A 21,547-nucleotide genomic window follows, 5' to 3' on the forward strand; every position below is an offset into this window, starting at 1 on the left:
CAATCAGGCAAATGATTCCTTGCACAAAGTTCACACCGTCTTAAGCCTCTGACAACTTTATAAATATAGCTCCCGGCTCCTTAGTAGGATACGTTAAAAGGCAGAATTTGAGCTGTGTCAAACCGTTATCTTTTAACGGTGATCCTCACAACCCATTTCTTCAACAGATATGCACTTGGAAAGAGAGGGGGCTGTGGACACAGACACACACAACCCTTTCATACATCTTTCCGTTGCTTGGCCAAACCATGTTAATAAGTCAGAAGGCTGTCTTTTGCTAGTGAATTTAGTGCTAATGCCAAAGTTTGGATGGATATCCCTGGAGGCTTCATTCCTTAATTTATTACAGAATAGGTAAAGCACATTAAGAAGCAACAGAAACTTGTCTAAAAGGTTCTACCAATGAAAGCCTGAAAACATTTGAAATAGTCACTTCCTGTATTAGAAAAGGAAACCCTGCATTGGGGTCAGCACTAGAAAGATTTGTTTAATTTTCCATTGGTTCAGTATAGCTATTCCTATAATAAAAAGTCACTTTGCATTTTATAAATTTTGTTGTGCATCCATGTGGTGTTGGACATTTTGTAGCCCTTGTTGTTCACCTGGCCCAGCCATGTGTTCGAGGGACTCTCTTCACAGCAGAGGGAATCCCTTATCTCTCTACTGAGACTGCTTAAACATGGTGTTGAAACTTCTTCACTCAGAACTTTACTAACACCATTAAATTCTTTCAGAAAAACAGTGGTGTTAGTTGGTGAAAATTCTGTCACTGTCCATTTAGCCCAGATTCAAACCTAGATCAAGACTTCAGAATCCTGTTGCCAATCTCCTGGTCCATCCAGTTCCTCCATAAACACGTTTTTAAAAATGGAGTATGTTTGTTTTGGAGGGAGCTTCAGGAGAATGGAGTGTGAGTAATGATTCCTATCCTCAGCAGGAAACTAATAAAATCATATAATGAATGCCGAAAGCATGAGAGTCAGTTTGCCATCTAAGGGAAGGCAAATGGCTATTGGGAATGGTGCATACATTAACCTGTTTACCAACAATTCGTGTATGAGCATGTTATCCATAAAGACACTTACTATGCATAAGTACAGGTGATCATTATGATATAATAAACAATGACATCTCTGCTGTGGCTGCCAACACTTGTAAACTGGTGCCATCCAGTTATGCTGATGAGGACACTTATCCAGTAGAAACCAGGCAGAGGCCACTAATTGAATTTGTGTGTATAAGCTATGGAAGGATTTGCTTTTAATCGGTAAATGTTAGAAACAGTCACTTTTTCCCTCCAGCAAAAGCTGAATAGAATATTCAGAGAAGGAAAGTTAATTTTTTTGAAACGTGTCATGTATAAAACGTACATGTGATCAGTACAGATATGCCCTTTGATTTCATCCAGCATGTGGATGTGTGACACTGTGCATACATTAAGGCATCTGATTGCTTCCAGAGCAGAAGTGCTCACAGATCAGGATAAAAACTCTTATCTTGACATCCCAAAAATGTCCCCAGAAGAATACTGATCTTAAAATAAAAATGGGAAGAGGGCAAGCGAGGTGGGGAGAGTGTAAAACTCTTGGCTGCCAAATCCCATTATGCTGAACACATGAACAATAGGCATTAATTCAAATGGAAAGAAAATCAAACCGAGATGACCCAGGCGTCAACAGAGGAATGAAATAATAGAAGGAAGAAGCCACTAGTTGCCCCCACATCCTGGCACACTTTTTATGCATTGAGGCAGTTCCAGTAAATGTTGTTCATGGGTACAACTTCTTCTTAGCTCTGCTTTGCAACATCCCAGGCAGTGCATGTGTGCCCTGCATGTCATTAATTACAAGAGAAATAGCTGCCTGAAGCTTTTGATCACCATCAATAAGACATTCCGGATTTTTTGTATGGTGAGTAATTTTCTTTAGTAATTGATAAGACCCCAGAACTAGTGGAGCAACCAGCAATTAATATCCTTACTCTGTTTTAATTGCGGGGGGGGGGAGAGTTGGAGCCATGGCTTTGCCACCTCCCTGATACTTTTGGGGTCAGCTAGCAGTTCTAGTAAGCCAGGGGTGAAATCCTGGCCCCACTGAGCTCAGTGGGAGTTTTGCTGTTGACTCCAGTGGAGCCAGGATTTTGCCCCACACGTTCAAGGGAGTACTGCAGTTGTGTCCGACACCCAGACAAGGTCCTAACACTTGGCTTCCAATATGCATGAGTTAATTAGTAAAGGACTTTCTAGAAGTATATCAACATCTGCTGCAAATCCCAGACATTTCCTGTCTGTTGTGTGTAGCATTCATCACGCAGTTCAACTAAAATTAATAAGAACCATGACGATGATGAATGTATCGTTCATTTTCCAGTTGTTCAAGCATGCCAAGGAGAAAAGTAGGTGATTTTAAAAGTGTTTGTGAGCAAATGTGTGAACTTGTGACTCCTTCTGTGTGCTATCATGCTGGTTTTTCTGGCTTGAAGTAGTAACTGTCCTTCAGACACACTGACAAGGAGTTTCTCATTAATGACATTGGTGCAGACAACTCAAAGGAAGAAAACAATCGATCTCTGATGTTTGCATGTGAGGGAAATTGATAAGAGCCACATTGAAATATTACTTTCCTCTCTGCTACTCTGGGAAAAATCCCCCAGGTTTACATGTGGACAAAAAAGGAAGCACGAGAGCAGCACCAATGTAATGTATCAAACACTAGTCTGCAATGTTTGTGATGGATTCTGGGGACTAAATTCTCTTTGCCAGCTACAGAGTACTGGATTCATTCTTCAAGGATGAGATGTCACTCAGTTCTAGTGACAATAACATTCTGCACATTTTTGGCTTGTATGGCAGAAGCATATAAGTACAATTTTGTCATTTCCTTGGCTCTTGATGTACTTGACAAGGCTAACCTAACAGTGATTGAATACTGGGATGGAAGCACAGTTGTTGTTGTTCATGCAGGCAAAACACCAGTGATGTCTGAGTCCAGAGGGAGAATCATTCCAACCAAGTGACACATCCCAGTGTGTGTTTCTGAATTGTGACTTGGGACAAAATGAGGAGCTGTCCATAATGAGGACATAATATCATATAGAGAGATGCAAAGCCACATGGAGAGCTGGAGAAAGAAACCAGTCTCTAGGAACCATAATTCCTCTGAGTGGCCAAGTGCTTCTTAGACCTGTGTGGAAATACCTGGTATGGCCGTGTCTCCTCCTTGAGCTATCCCACCTCCTCTGAGGTACACCAAGTGAGCAAGTCCTGCATTCCTCTATGTGCAGGGACTGCAAGTATGATAGGTCCTTTTGCAGGCCATATGATGGCAGGGAGAGTATGTGTACCCCATCAAGCTATCCATCAACTTATGCAGCTGTCACAATATTGTCCTTAGAGAACATTCAAAAGGTGGTGTGTGACCACAGAAGAAAATCAGTAGTTCAGCACCTATATAAAAGGAAGATGAAGGATGATTAAAAATTTTGGAGTCAGAAATTAATAGCTTGAAGAGCTTACCCCCTCTCCCTTCCCCCACATCGGACAGAATCTGTTCTCAGTCACTCCAGTGCAACCCCAGGCTTCCATGATGGTAACTGGTGTTATCAGTAACAGAATGTGGCTACCTCCATAACCTGTAAATGTTACAGGTAGACAGGATATTTCCCTCCAATCAATTTCTGATTATCTTGATTGAAAACCGCATCATCCTTGCATAGGGCTTGATTTCATTGATTCCATTGAATTCAGTGGGTTTTGGATCAGTATTTTAAAGTTTTAACTCAGGTTTTTGCTGTTACCATAGGTGCTTTTTTTTTTTTTGTGTTTCAACTGTAGTCTGAGCATTAATGGGAAAGGATAAGGGTTACCCTCTTTGTCTCTAAAGAATATGAATGGCAAAGCTAAGATATTTTGTAAAGGAGGAGTGTAACTAGAAAGTGTTTAAAATCTCAGTAGTTACCATAGTTTCTCATTCAGCGACTAAGAAAAGTTTCTTGAATACAGAACAAAGCTCTGTGTGTGTGTGTGTGTGTGTGTGTGTGTGTGTGTGTGTGTGTGTGTGTGAACGTTTAGAAGACAGAATTCAGTATTTTGTGATGCTTGAAGATATTTTAAATGAAATGTTAATTAATATCAAATATTGTGATCATTATTGATGTTTAAAATGTCTAGACTTAAAATTCATTTGTCAATTAAACTTTGAACAAGTAGCAGTATCCAAAGATATTTTTAAAAAGTTTGCTGCAAAGTGAAAATATTTAAGTCAACAATCAAAAATAATAATGGTTCATGTTATCTATCAAATTCTTGAGAAATAAAAGACCAAACCCCTCACACCTTATGCGTAGATGTGTAGATCAAGTGAATCAAGCTTGAAATACAAATACCTAGGGATTTGTGAACAGTTCATATTACAGAACCTGAAATCTACCCTAAATCAGGGTGGGTGCGGTTTAATGTTGTATGTACAAACTTCAGCTCAGGTTTGCAAATGGTTCAGGTGTATGTTATAAATGCAGCCAGTCCTTGTCCTCTCCATAGTGGATCACTGCCTCCTCTAATACAAAAGTATGTTTGGGGGAACAGAATTCACCCTCTACCCTCGTAATAAGGTGGGGGAAACAGGAAACACATTCTTTAACAGCAGCTTAGCAAATGGGCCCAGGAACAAAGATGTCCCATAATTCTTAGCATACTATCCAGGGAAGCTCTGGAGTTCCCTAGGAACAGCATGCTGGGGAAGAAAAGCCTTTCATACCAAGCATGTGATTGCTATGGAATCCCAGGGTTTTCCTAGCCAGAATGCCTACTCATTATGAATTGTCTCTCACTGCCACTGTGCTCATTTATAGAACTACCATAGCATGAAAGTTCCCAGGTTCCTCTGTACTATATAATATAAAATTGCATGTGTATGTATTTTAGAAGGGATATAAAGCCTCATGATTCAAGCTACAAGCCAATAACAAACTGAGTGGGGCAAAGATGGGGGGTGGTTTAGGGAGAAACTCCGCTGTTGGGCAGATTATTCCATAATTGTCCACTACAGGGGTTTCTTGCATCTTCCTCTGAAGCATCTGACACTAGTCACTGTTAGACACACACAGTGTTAGTAGGTAAATCACTGATCTAACCCAGCATGACATGGCAGTTCTTACGTTAATTTCTAGCTACTAAGCTTTCTGCCAGTGGTATGAAAGAGGCAAACATCTGTCCCTACAGGAAATCTGCACATGACTTACAGCAAAAAGGAACAAACATATTTCTATTCATCTTAAAATAACTTTTTCCAAGGTGGTTGATTATTTTGTGTAGATTTTGATGGTGGATTTTTGTGGGGGACAGAACTTGTCTGGTTATCAGATTGCTAAAAGAAAAAGTAATTTAAGGGTTTTTTCTTTTGTTGTTCACTTTTTTTGCTATAAGTGTTTTACTAGAACACTTGCATTTAATTTTTGAAATGAACACATTTTTTGAAAGACCTGTTACTTGGTAACATCATTTAGCTGGCATATGGCTAGCTAATAATCCAGGCTTAATTAGCAAGTCTGGGAAAGAATACCCTCCTAATATGGAATTAAAGCAGTCATCATTGTTCTTTAATCAAGAATACAGAATTTTATGAACCTAGAGTTTAGCGGACTGTTGTCAATCATGCTGTATGAGTTTGAGTTCTTTTTAGCACTGATCCACTGAGGAAAACAGATTTTTTTTTAATTGCCATCATTTGTGTTGATGCAGAAAAAAGACAGAGGAACAATACCTCTTTCCATATAATTGCACCTTAGTGAAGGTGATGCTGAAGACATAGCTTGCTTGATTCTCAAAGCATTAAAATCCCATAGATGTGGATAATGGGGCTGAAACGTTGCACGACCCTTTGAAAATATCCCCATCATTGTAACCACTACATAGTGTCCTTTGGTTGAATCTCTGCACTTTTGGCACTCCAATGCACCTCATGTCTTGCCATCATCTAAGGACAGACATGGTCGATCAGCAGGACAGGAGGTGGGCACTACCTACATGCCCTTGGAATGTTCAACAGTATTTAATAGTATGTCAGGGATTAAATGATCATTGGTTTGTTGATAGGCAGCCACCCTGCAACAGGGCCTTACAAAATGGTTAATGCTGAACAACCAACTGGGAGTAATAAACTGAGAAGTGGTGGAGGGAAATTGCAATTAATTAAGAGCTAAATTATTCCCTTGAAGCAGTGTGCATGTATCAAAGGGCAATATTTGGCATATTGTTTGGGTTAAAAATTAAGATTCATGGGTACTATATTGCAATAGGGAGGGGAAAGTATAACCTTAAGGGCCCACTCCTGCCAGATGCTGAGCATCTCCTCAGGGTGCTGAGTGCCTCCACAGTAGTGGGCCCCAAAAGTGTTAGTAAATAGAGGAAAAGTGGGGAAGGATGTCACAGCTTTTTATTTCATTGGTAGAGCATAGTCAATGAATTAAACAATTGTTTGTTCATCCTGTAACTCTTTGCCCAGCACCCCTACTAATGGTATAATATCCTACAACATTTTGCTTAAAGTCACATTTTATAAGTGATCTATTTACTAACAGGATATTTTTGTGACTTGATTAGCATGAGACAAAGAGTGCCCTTTTGAGCATGAATTTATTAACGAGCCGCACCGTTGCCAACTCTGTCCACATATCTATTCAGGGGATACCATCATAGGGCCTAATCACATCAGCCACACTATCAGAGGCTCGTCCACCTGCACATCTACCAATGTGATATATGCCATCATGTGCCAGCAATGCCCCTCTGCCATGTACATTGGCCAAACTGGACAGTCTCTACGTAAAAGAATGAATGGACACAAATCAGATGTCAAGAATTATAACATTCAAAAACCAGTTGGAGAACACTTCAATCTCTCTGGTCACTCGATCACAGACCTAAGAGTGGCTATACTTCAACAAAAAAGCTTCAAAAACAGACTCCAATGAGAGACTGCTGAATTGGAATTAATTTGCAAACTGGATACAATTAATTTAGGCTTGAATAGAGACTGGGAATGGATGAGTCATTACACAAAGTAAAACTATTTCCCCATGGTATTTCTCCCTCCCACCCCACCCCCCACTGTTCCTCTGATATTCTTGTTAACTGCTGGAATTAGCCTACCTGCTTGTCACCATGAAAGGTTTTCCTCCTTTCCCCCCCCTGCTGTTGGTGATGGCTTATCTTAAGTGATCACTCTCCTTACAGTGTGTATGATAAACCCATTGTTTCATGTTCTCTGTGTGTGTATATAAATCTCTCCTCTGTTTTTTCCACCAAATGCATCCGATGAAGTGAGCTGTAGCTCACGAAAGCTAATGCTCTAATAAATTTGTTAGTCTCTAAGGTGCCACAAGTACTCCTTTTCTTTTTATAGTTTAGAATGTTTTTATCAAACTAGAAAGTTCAAATAAAGGACAAGCACAATTATATAAACAAAACATCTAGCAAAAGAAACTTGTTTCTTTTTCCATTTCAGAGCTCATTTGTAATCCACACCATTTAGTAGCTGATACGCTTGACAGAGCATCAACATTATTGGTAAAGTCACCTTGACCTTCAGGGCAGTCCCTACCCCATGGGTGTTTTAGGTATCTGGCTAATTTCCTTACAGCACCTGGTGTATTTGTTTAAGTGGTAAAATTCACTGGAATCATGGCATTCTGTTAGCGGGTATGTCTCGGGAGATTTGCTCTACATAAAACCATATTCTCTCAAACCGTTTACAACTACACTCTGCTTCTTTTTTTTAAAAAAAAATGCTGTTATCTGAATGTACTTGGTATTTTTCCATGATGTTGGAAGTGTTTTAAAAGTGAAGGTATGCAAGGAATTCTGTTTATATTCCTGTACAGTATTTAGCCCAATTAAAACTGGGCACCAGTAGTATCTCAAATTTTCATTCATCAACTCAAAGGATAATCATTGCAGAGTATGTTGCAATTGTTGAGCTCAGAGTAAAGGTGTGATAGTATGAGATCTAAAGGCACTTACCTTGCTCAGAAAATCCTTTTCTTTAGGGAAGTTGATGGTGGTAATCCACTGTGCCTGCCTTCAGGAGGAGTAAAACCAGAGCTAAGAATTTAGTTTGGGCTCACAAAACTTGGTAGCAGAAACTTATGGGTCTTTGCAACAGATTTTCTCTATAGTAAGTTCTGGAACTGTTGTCATAAAAGGACATTTATGTAACAAGGTTAGAAGCTGACCAATTATACATGCACTAGGGACTGCATGCTTTGTCAGATGAATGGTTTGGTCATCGCTCTTAGTAGGAGTGAAAGCATAAGTGAACACTACATCAAATTACAATGCATCCGATGCATCCGATGAAGTGAGCTGTAGCTCACGAAAGCTTATGCTCTAATAAATTTGTTAGTCTCTAAGGTGCCACAAGTACTCCTTTTTCTTTTTGCGAATACAGACTAACACGGCTGCTACTCTGAAACCTATCAAATTACTGTAGCTAGTAATTGAATAATAGATTTCTAGAGAGGTATCTGCTCAATAAATAGCTTTATTACTGTTGTCTGTGTTTCAAGGTGGGGGTTTTTATTATTATTATTTGCAGTTTTACCCAAGTAATGGTATTTTTGTGTGTCTCTATTGCAAGCAGAGTATCTATCAAATGATGATTCAGATCACAGCAGGGAATTGTGCTTGTTTTACCAGCGGTTCGCTACAGCTTGAAAATAACCAAAATATTAACACTTGGTTCCCTTTCTGAGGTTTCTAACAAATCTGGGACTGTAGCTTTATTTGCAGGAGAAGCAGAGGCTGCAACCCTGGGCCCCCCAGGGGAAATAGATTTTAAGAAAATTGTGACACTACATAAACAGAAAAGTATGCAAAACCCGTGCCTGAAATCTTCTGCTCCTTAAATTGCATATGTTAATGGCTGACTGCATCAGAATAAGCAGAGAGGGAAGGAGGAGAGAGGCAATATTTTTAATAAAGCTATAGGATAAAAATACAGTAGGGATTCAGGGAAAGTTTTTATATACGCTTCATTATTATGTATACACTGAGAGGTGCCATCTTTTTCTAAATCAGTATGTCAGTCTAGGTTTCTGTCTATCTGAATAATGCCATCTGAAATTTTGCATGATACGTTAAAGGCCTGGACCCTGCATCATTGCAATGATTTTCAGTTTTGCCTTTCACTTCAGTACAAATTGGATCAGGTCCCTAAGACACTGATTTTTCAGAGCTGTTGAGCAAAACTCCTGTGAACTCGGTCTGAAATGCAGGTGCTGAGCACTTTGAGAATACAGGCCTAATTGTCTTGCATAACAGTTTACTGGATGCAAACTTTTGTATATTTCAAATGCTGATGTGCTGTATTGTCACAAAAGGGTGTTAGATATTTAATTAACACACAATACTACTTGATCAGCAAATATCTCAGCAGTTCTTTTAAAATAAAGTTAGTATTAAAACTTCTCATGTTTTAATTAGAACAACTTTACCTTGCCAACATTACTTTACACTCTCTTCATGAGAAAAGCAAATCCATGTTTTTACTAATGGCATTAGAGTTCTGATTAAAATTTCTGAGACTGGGAACTTCAGAGTTAACCTTAGCTCAGCTCAATTTGTCTGGTTATTATACGAAATACTCATCACTGTGTTTCATCCTTTACTTACTGGGTATGCTGCTCCATCCCTTAAGGTAAGTCCGAACATGCCTAGTTTGTAGATCAGAACCCGAGAGCTTATATGAGGTTTGTTTCTGTTTAATCTACTTTGCTTTTTTACTAGTAATTTTTTAATTAAAAAGCATAATCTCAAACTGAAACAATCCTAAACAAAACAATGCTTCCAGGTAGCACCTTTTCAATTCATAATGTGATATTTGGAGGATACTTTAGAGTTGTATTTGTTTGCCTGAGCACAGTGCACTTAGTCACACTTACTGTACTTTTAAAAAGAAACTAGATTCTTTATCTGCTCTTATCTATTGATATAGAGAAATCTTATCCCTTATGCACTGTAGGGACTTCAGAGATGTTTTGGCCCTCCATAGTGTCAAAAGATTATAACAATTCTTAATTAATACTAGGATATCAAGTATCATATCAGTGGATAAAATAGACTGAGAATGGGCTAAAAATCTGCTTATAAAATCTTTGTATTAGGCCCCTCTGCAACCATTGAGGTGATCAAGTTGATCCAAAGTATCATGGAGCATGTGTTAGAAAAAGTTATTGTGCTTGCACAACTAGCGGTTTTCAGACATGATTGAGATTTTTTTAGCAGTACCAGCAAGGATTTGTTTCACATCATGAACAAATGGCCTTGTAAAGGTAATTATATTATCATACACTAAGCTACTTTTTTTAGTTAGTGAACAAACAATTCTATTTTGTTGTTCTCAAACGAAAAAAAAAAACATGTCCAAGATACAAAATCCTGAAACTGGGGGATTATAACTGACCATCTGAAATAACTAGAGCTATAGCAATACAAGAGTTCTGCTATAAACGTTTCCATTTTATTTTGTCTCTTACCCCATCTCCAGTGCCACCTATTGTCAGTAACCTCAGTATATCTGCAGTGAAAAGCTCATTATGGTAGTTTCCAGTGAAAACCAGTTTACTTTCAATAACCCCCAAACTCCAGACATTTTTTCAGATTTTCAGTCAAATGAATGATTTAGTAGAACATATATACTATCTATACATGCACAGCACCTGGGGAGTTTATAGATTTTTTTTTCCAGTGAAATGTGGATCCCTAAAAGGTTCTGTCTTGACAGTCACCTGTCCCTTAAGAAACTACAACCTGCAGATTTCTATGCTTGAAAATGGCTTTGAGTGGAAAGCATTTTCCATTCATAGGGAGGGTGAAAGAAGATCGAAAGCACTTTAAATAGAAAAATCATGAAAACTAGGTCTACCCCTGTCTGTTTAAAGCAAGTGGAAACTTTATGGGCTTCTCCTACAGTTTTATTCTCCCACAAGAGCTGATGCTAGAGAAGGCCTTAGGCCTACTGTTCGTTGCTTGGAATCCCACTGCTTTTCTTCTGTTGACCGGCTGTGATGCTATTCCGGTCTCATCGCTGGAAAATAATAAGCTACTGGTACATCAGGCAACTAACCAGACAAGCATTCAAGTTTAAAGTGAGTCACTTTCTGTTCTGTTGATATGATATGATAGTCATTCTGTTTTTTCATTATGATGATCAACATGATTCACCTTCAGATAATAAATTCAAAGAATTAATTACCTCCACATAGATGCAGGCATTCTTTATAAGAGTACACAACTGTGAATATACATCAGTAACAGGTCAGACACTGTATATATCATGCTCTGTGTCTCATACTGTATACCAAGTGATGGACTAGTCTACATTTTATATATGTATTTATATATAAAATTTTTGCTTCAATTTCACACTCATGCATTTTGTGTGTGTGTGTGAGAGTGAGAGAGAACATTTCATCGGGAGGTTATGTTAAAGAATTTTCTAAGCCTACTCAAAAACATTTCTGTTAATCACTTTTTTTCAAACAAATGCCAACTGCCTGGCAGAGCAAACTTTGGAGTACATGTGGTGCTTAAATGAGAAATGGTAAAATAAACAACACAGAGAAGGTAACACTAATTAACCTCATGGAACCCTGGTTTTCATTCAATATCATACACTATCAAGTCGCAGTGTTTCAGAGGGCAGCCATGAAATTTTGCTGGAGCTTAACCAGTTCTGATTAATGTCATGTGCTCTTTCTCCAATTAATTTTGCATAGGTTTTTAACTTTGCAGGGAATGTCAAAGCTTCAGACTGCTATGTGCATAAATGCCAAATAGCAAAGAAAATACCAAAGGTTAATCATAGCTCCCTAGTAAGGGGATTCTTTGTTCGGTTAAAAAGGGTGTTCTCTGAGTATTTTTTTTCTCAAATACATTTTACTCCATGTTTTGAGAATCAGACATGACTCATACCAAGTTACAGTATAAGCATCACTGCTAATGTCTGCTTGGGCCCAAACTCATGGGAGAATCAGGCAATATTAAGCACTGGCACGTTATATCTTTGCCCAGAACAAATACCTCTAAAAGGTCGATAAAGATATTCCCTATTTATGAAGAACGTTGTAGCCAAAATTTAGAAAAAAATTATATTCTCATTTCTTAAAGCAAAATGCATAGTACCAGAGTGGGAGCAACCACAGAGGGGTGAGAAAGCAATTTCTGCCCATTGTGTGACTCTGCAGGACTTCGCATAACAGCAACCTCTGGGGTGTCTTCTACATCTCTATGGGGTGGTGGAGAGTGTAGGGTAAAAGCAGCAGGATCATGACCCAGAGCCCTTTACATCAGCTTCTAAAGGTAGAGCTGGTGTGGTGGTAGAAGTGTTGTACACAGCCACATTGGAAAACCTGTTAAAATGGTCAAATTAAACATGACACAGTTAGGACTGTTTCGATTCTATCCTGGAATCCCAGTATGTAAGTTTATTGGCCCTACATTAACACTCATTGCCTTGTCTCACTTGACCTTGAAAATCTAACATAGTTGTTTTTTTAGATATCATGAGCCAGATCCTCAGCCCAGGTTAAACTTCACTGTGCATTGCCAAAGGGCTGTCTATAAATGACTCTAAGCTATGCCAAAGGCTAGACAGACTCATGTTTGACCATAGGATCAATGCAACCACCTTCCCTCTGCCCTTTCCCCAGATCCTGTACTGAGCATAGCCTAGCTGGACCGGGATCTGCTCCCTGTTCAGTTATCTGAATTATTATTTTTGTAATACGGCTTGGATTCAGATTAATAACAACACCCTGTGAAGTTGACACAGAGCATTGTTACTATTTACTGAGCGCCAACAGTGTGCTTAGCATTGTACAAACATAAAGGAAAAACTAGCACATTCCAGGAGCCCAAAGACTAAGGTGGAAATTATCAGTCATCTGGGTGAAGCTGGTGGCCATTTGGTATCCGAATCCCCTAGGTGGCTTTGAAGAACTCAGCCTACATCAGTGACAGGTCAGATACTATACATATCATGCTCTGCGTCTCATACTGTATAACAAGTGATGGATTAGTCTAGATGTGGCAAAGGTGGTGATGAGGAATCAGCATCGGAAGGCTTTAGAGGAAAAGTGCGTTTTGAGGAGGGATTTGAATGTAGAGTGGGAGGTCATTTAGTGTGTGAGGAGTAGCAGGCTGGATCAAGCATAAGGTGCAGTGGGAGGAAAAAGGAGCAAAGACAAGAATTGGAGGAGGTTGTGAACTGTGCATTAAGGATGGGTTGGAAAAACACAGGTAGCAGGATGAAATGAAAAGCAGGAATTTTATGCCCAGGCATTGGTTTGTTGTTATAGAGTTGCTCATGAATGCTGGGCTGCTGGTCCAGACAGAACACAGTGGGCCTTTCATGGGAATGGGCCATATCCATCCTAATTGAATTGGCCTCATTAGCACTGCCCTCCCACTTGGTAAGGCAACTCCCATCTCTTCATGTGCTGTGTATTTATACCTGCTTACTTTATTTTTCACTCCCTGCATCTGATGAAATGGGTTATAGCCCATGAAAGCTTATGCCCAAATAAATTTATTAGCCTCTAAGGTGCCACAAGGACTCCTCATTGTTTTTACTGCAGAAACTGTTCTGCAAAGATCTGCATCCTGTACTGCCTTGCATCTAGTGTGGCCCTTCACAACTGTGCAAAGTGTGCAGTGCAATGTGGGTGTAAAGTCCTGCCATTGGGTAACATTTAATTCTTCCTATCAGGTGTAAATGGCTGCACCAGAAATGAAGGATCTGCCCCCAGGGAGTGTACAGCCCCATGTGTATCATGGAGCCAAGTTCTGCAGCACCCCACTTCACAGGGGATGACAGTGGGCAGTAAGTCTGCAAACTGTAAGGGCGTACAGGCTGGAAGCATCACCTAAGGCAGGGGGCATGTACTTCAACATTTGAGGACTAGACTTGCTTTAATGAAAGGTTTCAGAGTAGCAGCCGTGTTAGTCTGTATTCGCAAAAAGAAAAGGAGTACTTGTGGCACCTTAGAGACTAACAAATTTATTAGAGCATAAGCTTTCGTGAGCTACAGCTCACTTCATCGGATGCATTTGGTGGAAAAAACAGAGGAGAGATTTATATACACACACACAGAGAACATGAAACAATGGGTTTATCATACACACTGTAAGGAGAGTGATCACTTAAGATAAGCCATCACCCACAGCGGGGGGGGGGGGGGGAGGAGGAAAACCTTCCATGGTGACAAGCAGGTAGGCTAATTCCAGCAGTTAACAAGAATATCAGAGGAACAGTGGGGGGTGGGGTGGGGGGGGAGAAATACCATGGGGAAATAGTTTTACTTTGTGTAATGACTCATCCATTCCCAGTCTCTATTCAAGCCTAAGTTAATTGTATCCAGTTTGCAAATTAATTCCAATTCAGCAGTCTCTCGTTGGAGTCTGTTTTTGAAGCTTTTTTGTTGAAGTATAGCCACTCTTAGGTCTGTGATCGAGTGACCAGAGAGATTGAAGTGTTCTCCAACTGGTTTTTGAATGTTATAATTCTTGACGTCTGATTTGTGTCCATTCATTCTTTTACGTAGAGACTGTCCAGTTTGGCCAATGTACATGGCAGAGGGGCATTGCTGGCACATGATGGCATATATCACATTGGTAGATGTGCAGGTGGACGAGCCTCTGATAGTGTGGCTGATGTGATTAGGCCCTATGATGGTATCCCCTGAATAGATATGTGGACAGAGTTGGCAACGGGCTTTGTTGCAAGGATAGGTTCCTGGGTTAGTGGTTCTGTTGTGTGGTGTGTGGTTGCTGGTAAGTATTTGCTTCAGATTGGGGGGCTGTCTGTAAGCAAGGACTGGTCTGTCTCCCAAGATCTGAGAGAGCGATGGCTCGTCCTTCAGGATAGGTTGTAGATCCTTGATGATGCGTTGGAGAGGTTTTAGTTGGGGGCTGAAGGTGATGGCTAGTGGCGTTCTGTTGTTTTCTTTGTTGGGCCTGTCCTGTAGTAGGTGACTTCTGGGTACTCTTCTGGCTCTGTCAATCTGTTTCTTCACTTCAGCAGGTGGGTATTGTAGTTGTAGGAATGCATGATAGAGATCTTGTAGGTGTTTGTCTCTGTCTGAGGGGTTGGAGCAAATGCGGTTATATCGTAGCGCTTGGCTGTAGACAATGGATCGAGTGGTATGATCTGGATGAAAGCTAGAGGCATGTAGGTAGGAATAGCGGTCAGTAGGTTTCCGATATAGGGTGGTGTTTATGTGACCATCGCTTATTAGCACCGTAGTGTCCAGGAAGTGGATCTCTTGTGTGGACTGGTCCAGGCTGAGGTTGATGGTGGGATGGAAATTGTTGAAATCATGGTGGAATTCCTCAAGAGCTTCTTTTCCATGGGTCCAGATGATGAAGATGTCATCAATGTAGCGCAAGTAGAGTAGGGGCATTAGGGGACGAGAGCTGAGGAAGCGTTGTTCTAAGTCAGCCATAAAAATGTTCGCAAAAAGAAAAGGAGTACTTGTGGCACCTTAGAGACTAACAAATTTATTAGAGCATAAGCTTTCGTGAGCTACAGCTCACTTCATCGGATGCATTTGGTGGAAAAAATTTTTCCACCAAATGCATCCGATGAAGTGAGCTGTAGCTCACGAAAGCTTATGCTCTAATAAATTTGTTAGTCTCTAAGGTGCCACAAGTACTCCTTTTCTTTTTGCTTTAATGAAAGTTGCCCTGACATTTTAATAAAAGAAATGCATGAAATACAACAAGAATATAGTCAGGAAGAGGGTGGGAAAGCTCAGTTCTCCAAAGCTCATGGTCCTGCAAGATGCCTACAAATAATGCTGCGACATCCCACACCCCCTTTCAGGCACTTACAGAAGATGGCGCATTCAACATTAGTGTTCAAGTGCATCTTTCTATAATATGTATATAATTTATTACATATTTTTTCTTACAGAGTAATATTGTGCTTTGCTTATAGCCTTCAATAGGCTACCTATTATCCTTGATCAATGGTTGCACTCCCATGGATGTCAATCACAGCTGCCCACACACACCTTGAACTGTATATCGCCTGAAGTCTAAGTCATTATGACACAAATGTCAAACTGTCTGACATCAGAAACAAAGGAGATAAAACTCAAGTGTTTTGGAAATTCATTTTCTTGTAAAGGTTCTTAAAATAAAACCATGATTTGCTAAGTGAAAAGAATAATTATTTCAGAAACTGCTATTTTTAATGCCACAGAGTTAAGTGTGATTTTTGACAAATTTCAGCAAGACAAAGCTGTAATCTCAACAGATGCCATTCAATGTTTACTGTATTTTGTCAAATCCTATTTTGTGCTGTAAATATGACCCTTAACTAGATTCTGCAGTCCTAAGAGCTGTCATTACACAGGGACTGTGGAGTAGATGCTTGCATGCATTAGTGATGCAAGGTACTGTAAGCATTGTGTGGGAATAATAGCCATTTAAAGTCAGGGACTGGAAAGTCCTACGTTGATATTGTTTGGATATAATTTTTTAAAATGTCACTTATTTGGATGTTAGGAATGCATATTTATTTTGTCCAATAATTGATTGGGATGTTATGCTATAATTTATGGTGTCGTTATATGATGCATGTCGCCTAATTGCTATAGGAAATGTGGCAGAGCATCTGGCCTGGAAGGCTAGCCCCTGGCCCCTCCCCTGCAGGCTCAGCTCACTGTGCCACCGGCAGGGCTGTGAGCTCCTGGGACAGTGCAGCTGCAGAGCCCGGCCTGACCCGGTGCTCTGTGCTGCACAGTGGCATGGCTGGCTTCAGCTGGGCAATGCAGCTGTAGCGCTGCCAGCCACCCGTGCTCCAGGCAGCGTGGTAAGGGGGCAGGGAGCAGGGGGATTGGATAGAGGGCAGCGGAGTTTGGGAGGGGTGTTCAAGGGGCAGGGGTTTGGATAGGGGCTGGGGCAGTCAGAGGCAGGGAACAGGGGGGTTGAATGGAGGCAGGTGTCCCGGGGGGGCAGTCAGGAATGAGAGGAGGGGTTGGATGGGGTGGCAGGGGGAAGTCGGGGTGGGGGTTCCGGGGTCGGTCAGGAGACAGGGAGAAGGAGTGGTTGGATGAGGCAGGGGTCCGGGGGGAGGCAGTCAGGAATGAGAGGAGGGGTTGGATGGGGTGGTGGGGGGCAGTCAGGGGTGGGGGTTCTGGGGGCAGTCGGGGACAGGGAGGGGGGTGGATGGGGCAGCGGTCCCGTGGGGGCCATCAGGGAACGGAGGGGTTGGATGGGGCAGGAGTCCCGAGAGGGGGCCGTCAGGGGGCGAGAAGAGGGGGGGAATAAGGGGCAGGTGCCAGGCCACACATGGCTGTTGGGGGAGGCACAGCCTCCCCTAACCAGCCCTCCATAAAATTTCCAAAACCCAATGCGGCCCTCAGGCCAAAAAGTTTGCCCATGCCTGGTTTAGGAGCTACTTCCCTAAACATCAGAACTACTGTTTATTTGTCCATTGGATGACACCATAACATGGCAAGCCTTTGTAGTTTCTGTTTCAGATTTTAGCCTGACATTATTGTTTAGCAAAAAGAAAAGGAGTACTTGTGGCACCTTAGGGACTAACAAATTTATTAGAGCATAAGCTTTCGTGAGCTACAGCTCACTTCATCGGATGCATTTGGTGGAAAAAACAGAGGAGAGATTTTCTCACACACACACACACACACACACACACACACACACACACACACACACACACACACACACACACACACACACACACACACACACACACACACACACACACAGAGAGAGAGAGAGAGAACATGAAACAATGGGTTCATCATACACACTGTAAGGAGAGTGATCACTTAAGATAAGCCATCACCAGCAGCAGGGGGGGAAAGGAGGAAAACCTTTCATGGTGACAAGCAAGGTAGGCTAATTCCAGCAGTTAACAAGAATATCAGAGGAACAGTGGGGGGTGGGGTGGGAGGGAGAAATACCATGGGGAAATAGTTTTACTTTGTGTAATGACTCATCCATTCCCAGTCTCTATTCAAGCCTAAGTTAATTGTATCCAGTTTGCAAATTAATTCCAATTCAGCAGTCTCTCGTTGGAGTCTGTTTTTGAAGCTTTTTTGTTGAAGTATAGCCACTCTAAGATCTGTGATCGAGTGACCAGAGAGATTGAAGTGTTCTCCAACTGGTTTTTGAATGTTATAATTCTTGACGTCTGATTTGTGTCCATTCATTCTTTTACGTAGAGACTGTCCAGTTTGGCCAATGTACATGGCAGAGGGGCATTGCTGGCACATGATGGCATATATCACATTGGTAGATGCGCAGGTGAACGAGCCTCTGATAGTGTGGCTGATGTGATTAGGCCCTATGATGGTGTCCCCTGAATAGATATGTGGACAGAGTTGGCAATGGGCTTTGTTGCAAGGATAGGTTCCTGGGTTAGTGGTTCTGTTGTGTGGTGTGTGGTTGTTGGTGAGTATTTGCAAATATTTGAAAAAATGCATCCGATGAAGTGAGCTGTAGCTCACGAAAGCTTATGCTCTAATAAATTTGTTAGTCTCTAAGGTGCCACAAGTACTCCTTTTCTTTTTGCGAATACAGACCAACAGGGCTGCTACTCTGAAACTTGAGAAGGAAAGGGAGTGGAAAGGAGCCATCTTTATGCTTCCCTAATTTTTGGCCAAGGGCTGCTGTATATTGCACTGACTCCTTTGCTGAATCAGCACCTTAGTTCAGAACCATGAAGGAAACATTTGTATATGTACTCACATGTTCGTAGCTGATTTCATTTATGGCTTGGTCTCCTAAATAGAATATAAGATATGGTACAACATTTTGTGACAATCCAATATTGGTATTAGACACTCCAGGTACAGCATTAGTAGTAAAAGTATTTGAAAACATGATCATTGAGGAGGGGGAAAGAACCATTGAGTGTGGTACAAGGCGGTGTATACCTACGAGTAATACGGTAGAACTGGACAATAGAAAATATAGGCTGATTATCATGAACAATTGTCGAAGAATAAGGACTGTGGAATATGCTTCCTAAGGTGGTAGTCATATACCTCAGAGCCTCTGAAGAACCTCAAAAAGAAGAGGAGTACTTGTGACACCTTAGAGGGTAACAAATTTATTTGAGCATAAGCTTTCGTGAACTACAGCTCACTTCATTGGACGCATCCGATGAAGTGAGCTGTAGCTCACGAAAGCTTATGCTCAAATAAATGTGTTACCCTCTAAGGTGCCATAAATCCTCCTTTTCTTTTTGCAAATACAGACTAACACGACTGCTACTCTGAAACCTGTAAGATACTTCAGTGCTACTCAGGGTATAAAGTTGTAGTCAGACACATAGGAGTGTTGGAAATCATATTGCTTGTGTAATTTAAAACTGTGCTAGACTAAACACTCTGGGGTATACTAGGAAACAGTCTCGCATTATCAGGAGGCATTCTCCTGTTTTCTGCCATCTTTTTCTTCTAGGACGCATTACCCTTTTTGTTTCATCTCCACCTCTCATCTTGCTTGAGAAACTGTTTTTATCTCCTCTTTTTACTATGGTTAAAATTTTCAAACACCCCTACATGATTTAGGTTCCTAAGTCCCATTTTCAAAAGTGACTTTGACACTAAGAAGCTCAAGTCTTATTGAAAGTCAATAATCTGAAACAGATAATAAATAAAAATTAGTAAAAAGAAAGGTAAAGAGCATTTTATTTTCTGTTCCTTCCTATCTTCCTTGAGTGAATGTGGCAAAAAAGAGGAGAAATAGATCATACAGAAAATAACTTCAGACAATACTTAGTATCAAAATAGATGTTGCAGATTGAGCATGATCTTGTATTTCCTGTATGTTTTAAACATCCATGGAAATCGATACAAAAAATGCTAAAAGAAAAGGAGTACTTGTGGCACCTTAGAGACTAACAAATTTATTAGAGCATAAGCTTTCGTGAGCTACAGCTCACTTCATCGGATGCATTTGGTGGAAAAAACAGAGGACAGATTTATATACACACACACAGAGAACATGAAACAATGGGTTTATCATACACACTGTAAGGAGAGTGATCACTTAAGATAAGCCATCACCAGCAGCAGGGGGGGAAAGGAGGAAAACCTTTCATGGTGACAAGCAAGGTAGGCTAATTCCAGCAGTTAACAAGAATATCAGAGGAACAGTGGGGGGTGGGGTGGGAGGGAGAAATACCATGGGGAAATAGTTTTACTTTGTGTAATGACTCATCCATTCCCAGTCTCTATTCAAGCCTAAGTTAATTGTATCCAGTTTGCAAATTAATTCCAATTCAGCAGTCTCTCGTTGGAGTCTGTTTTTGAAGCTTTTTTGTTGAAGTATAGCCACTCTTAGGTCTGTGATCGAGTGACCAGAGAGATTGAAGTGTTCTTCAACTGGTTTTTGAATGTTATAATTCTTGACGTCTGATTTGTGTCCATTCATTCTTTTACGTAGAGACTGTCCAGTTTGGCCAATGTACATGGCAGAGGGGCATTGCTGGCACATGATGGCATATATCACATTGGTAGATGCGCAGGTGAACGAGCCTCTGATAGTGTGGCTGATGTGATTAGGCCCTATGATGGTATCCCCCGAATAGATATGTGGACAGAGTTGGCAACGGTGCTGGATCAAATCACTAGAAAATTGCAAATGTTATTGTTTTGATCTGTGAAACAATTTTTCTTGTAAAGGACCACATTATGCCATTGATTGTTTTCTTTTATGCTGTATTATGCCTTCAAAGCAATAGGGAGTTATGCTTAAAAAATCAATGGTATGATATGGCCCACTGAATTTAGAATAGGAGCAAACATGAATCTGTGAATCCCCTTTCCTATAGAAAGTTCTAAAAAGGCTGCACCTACATTTTGTTTGTCATATGTTTTCAAATGCGTCTACTTCTTTTAATCCAATAGAGCACCGAACAAATCACTACATTGTGTCAGAATTTTCCTGAAGTCCAGGCAAACGGTATGGAAGGACAAAAGGACAGCCAAGATCCACCCCTGAGACCACTGGGACGAGCCCTGTCTGATGCAGATAGGTTGAGAAAGGTTATCCAAGAACTTATGGACACTGAGAAATCGTATGTTAAGGTAAAAGAAAAAACCTCCTGTTTAGCTAAATGCTTCCTGTTGAGCTCTGCAATGGTTTGCATACTATACTTGTACATTTTCAGGCTTATCTGTGTATGAGCTGACCACTAAAAGGTCCTGAGCTTACTCTCATGAGCATTCACATCACCTTCAATGGACTTACCTTTTGTGAGTAAAGGCTGCAGGTCCGGGCCCTAAGATTTCAGATCCCTGGGCAATTTGAGATGTATTCCTATATCCAGGGGAATGGAAATTCATGGCAGAGGGCATCTGCAATATCTGAGGATTGAGATCATCCTATCAGGTCATCCAGTGGATTTTTCCATACTTCTCCAGAATTTAAACTTTCATATATTTTTAAAGATTAGCTCTTCTGATTACGAAGAATGTCTTTTATCATGGAAACTAATGAATTGGTGAATAA

General features: G+C 40.7%; 1 protein-coding gene across 1 annotated transcript in view; it reads left to right on the forward strand.

Moving 5' to 3' along the window:
* The window catches only part of TIAM2 (TIAM Rac1 associated GEF 2), a 228,203-nt gene that overhangs the window by 179,452 nt on the left and 27,204 nt on the right, over positions 1-21,547 (forward strand). The window contains 1 exon segment of the mRNA XM_038394827.2: positions 20,944-21,123. Coding sequence (XP_038250755.1) covers positions 20,944-21,123 — 180 coding nt within the window.

The sequence above is a fragment of the Dermochelys coriacea genome, chromosome 3, assembly GCF_009764565.3.
Source record: "Dermochelys coriacea isolate rDerCor1 chromosome 3, rDerCor1.pri.v4, whole genome shotgun sequence".
Taxonomy (NCBI): domain Eukaryota; kingdom Metazoa; phylum Chordata; order Testudines; family Dermochelyidae; genus Dermochelys; species Dermochelys coriacea.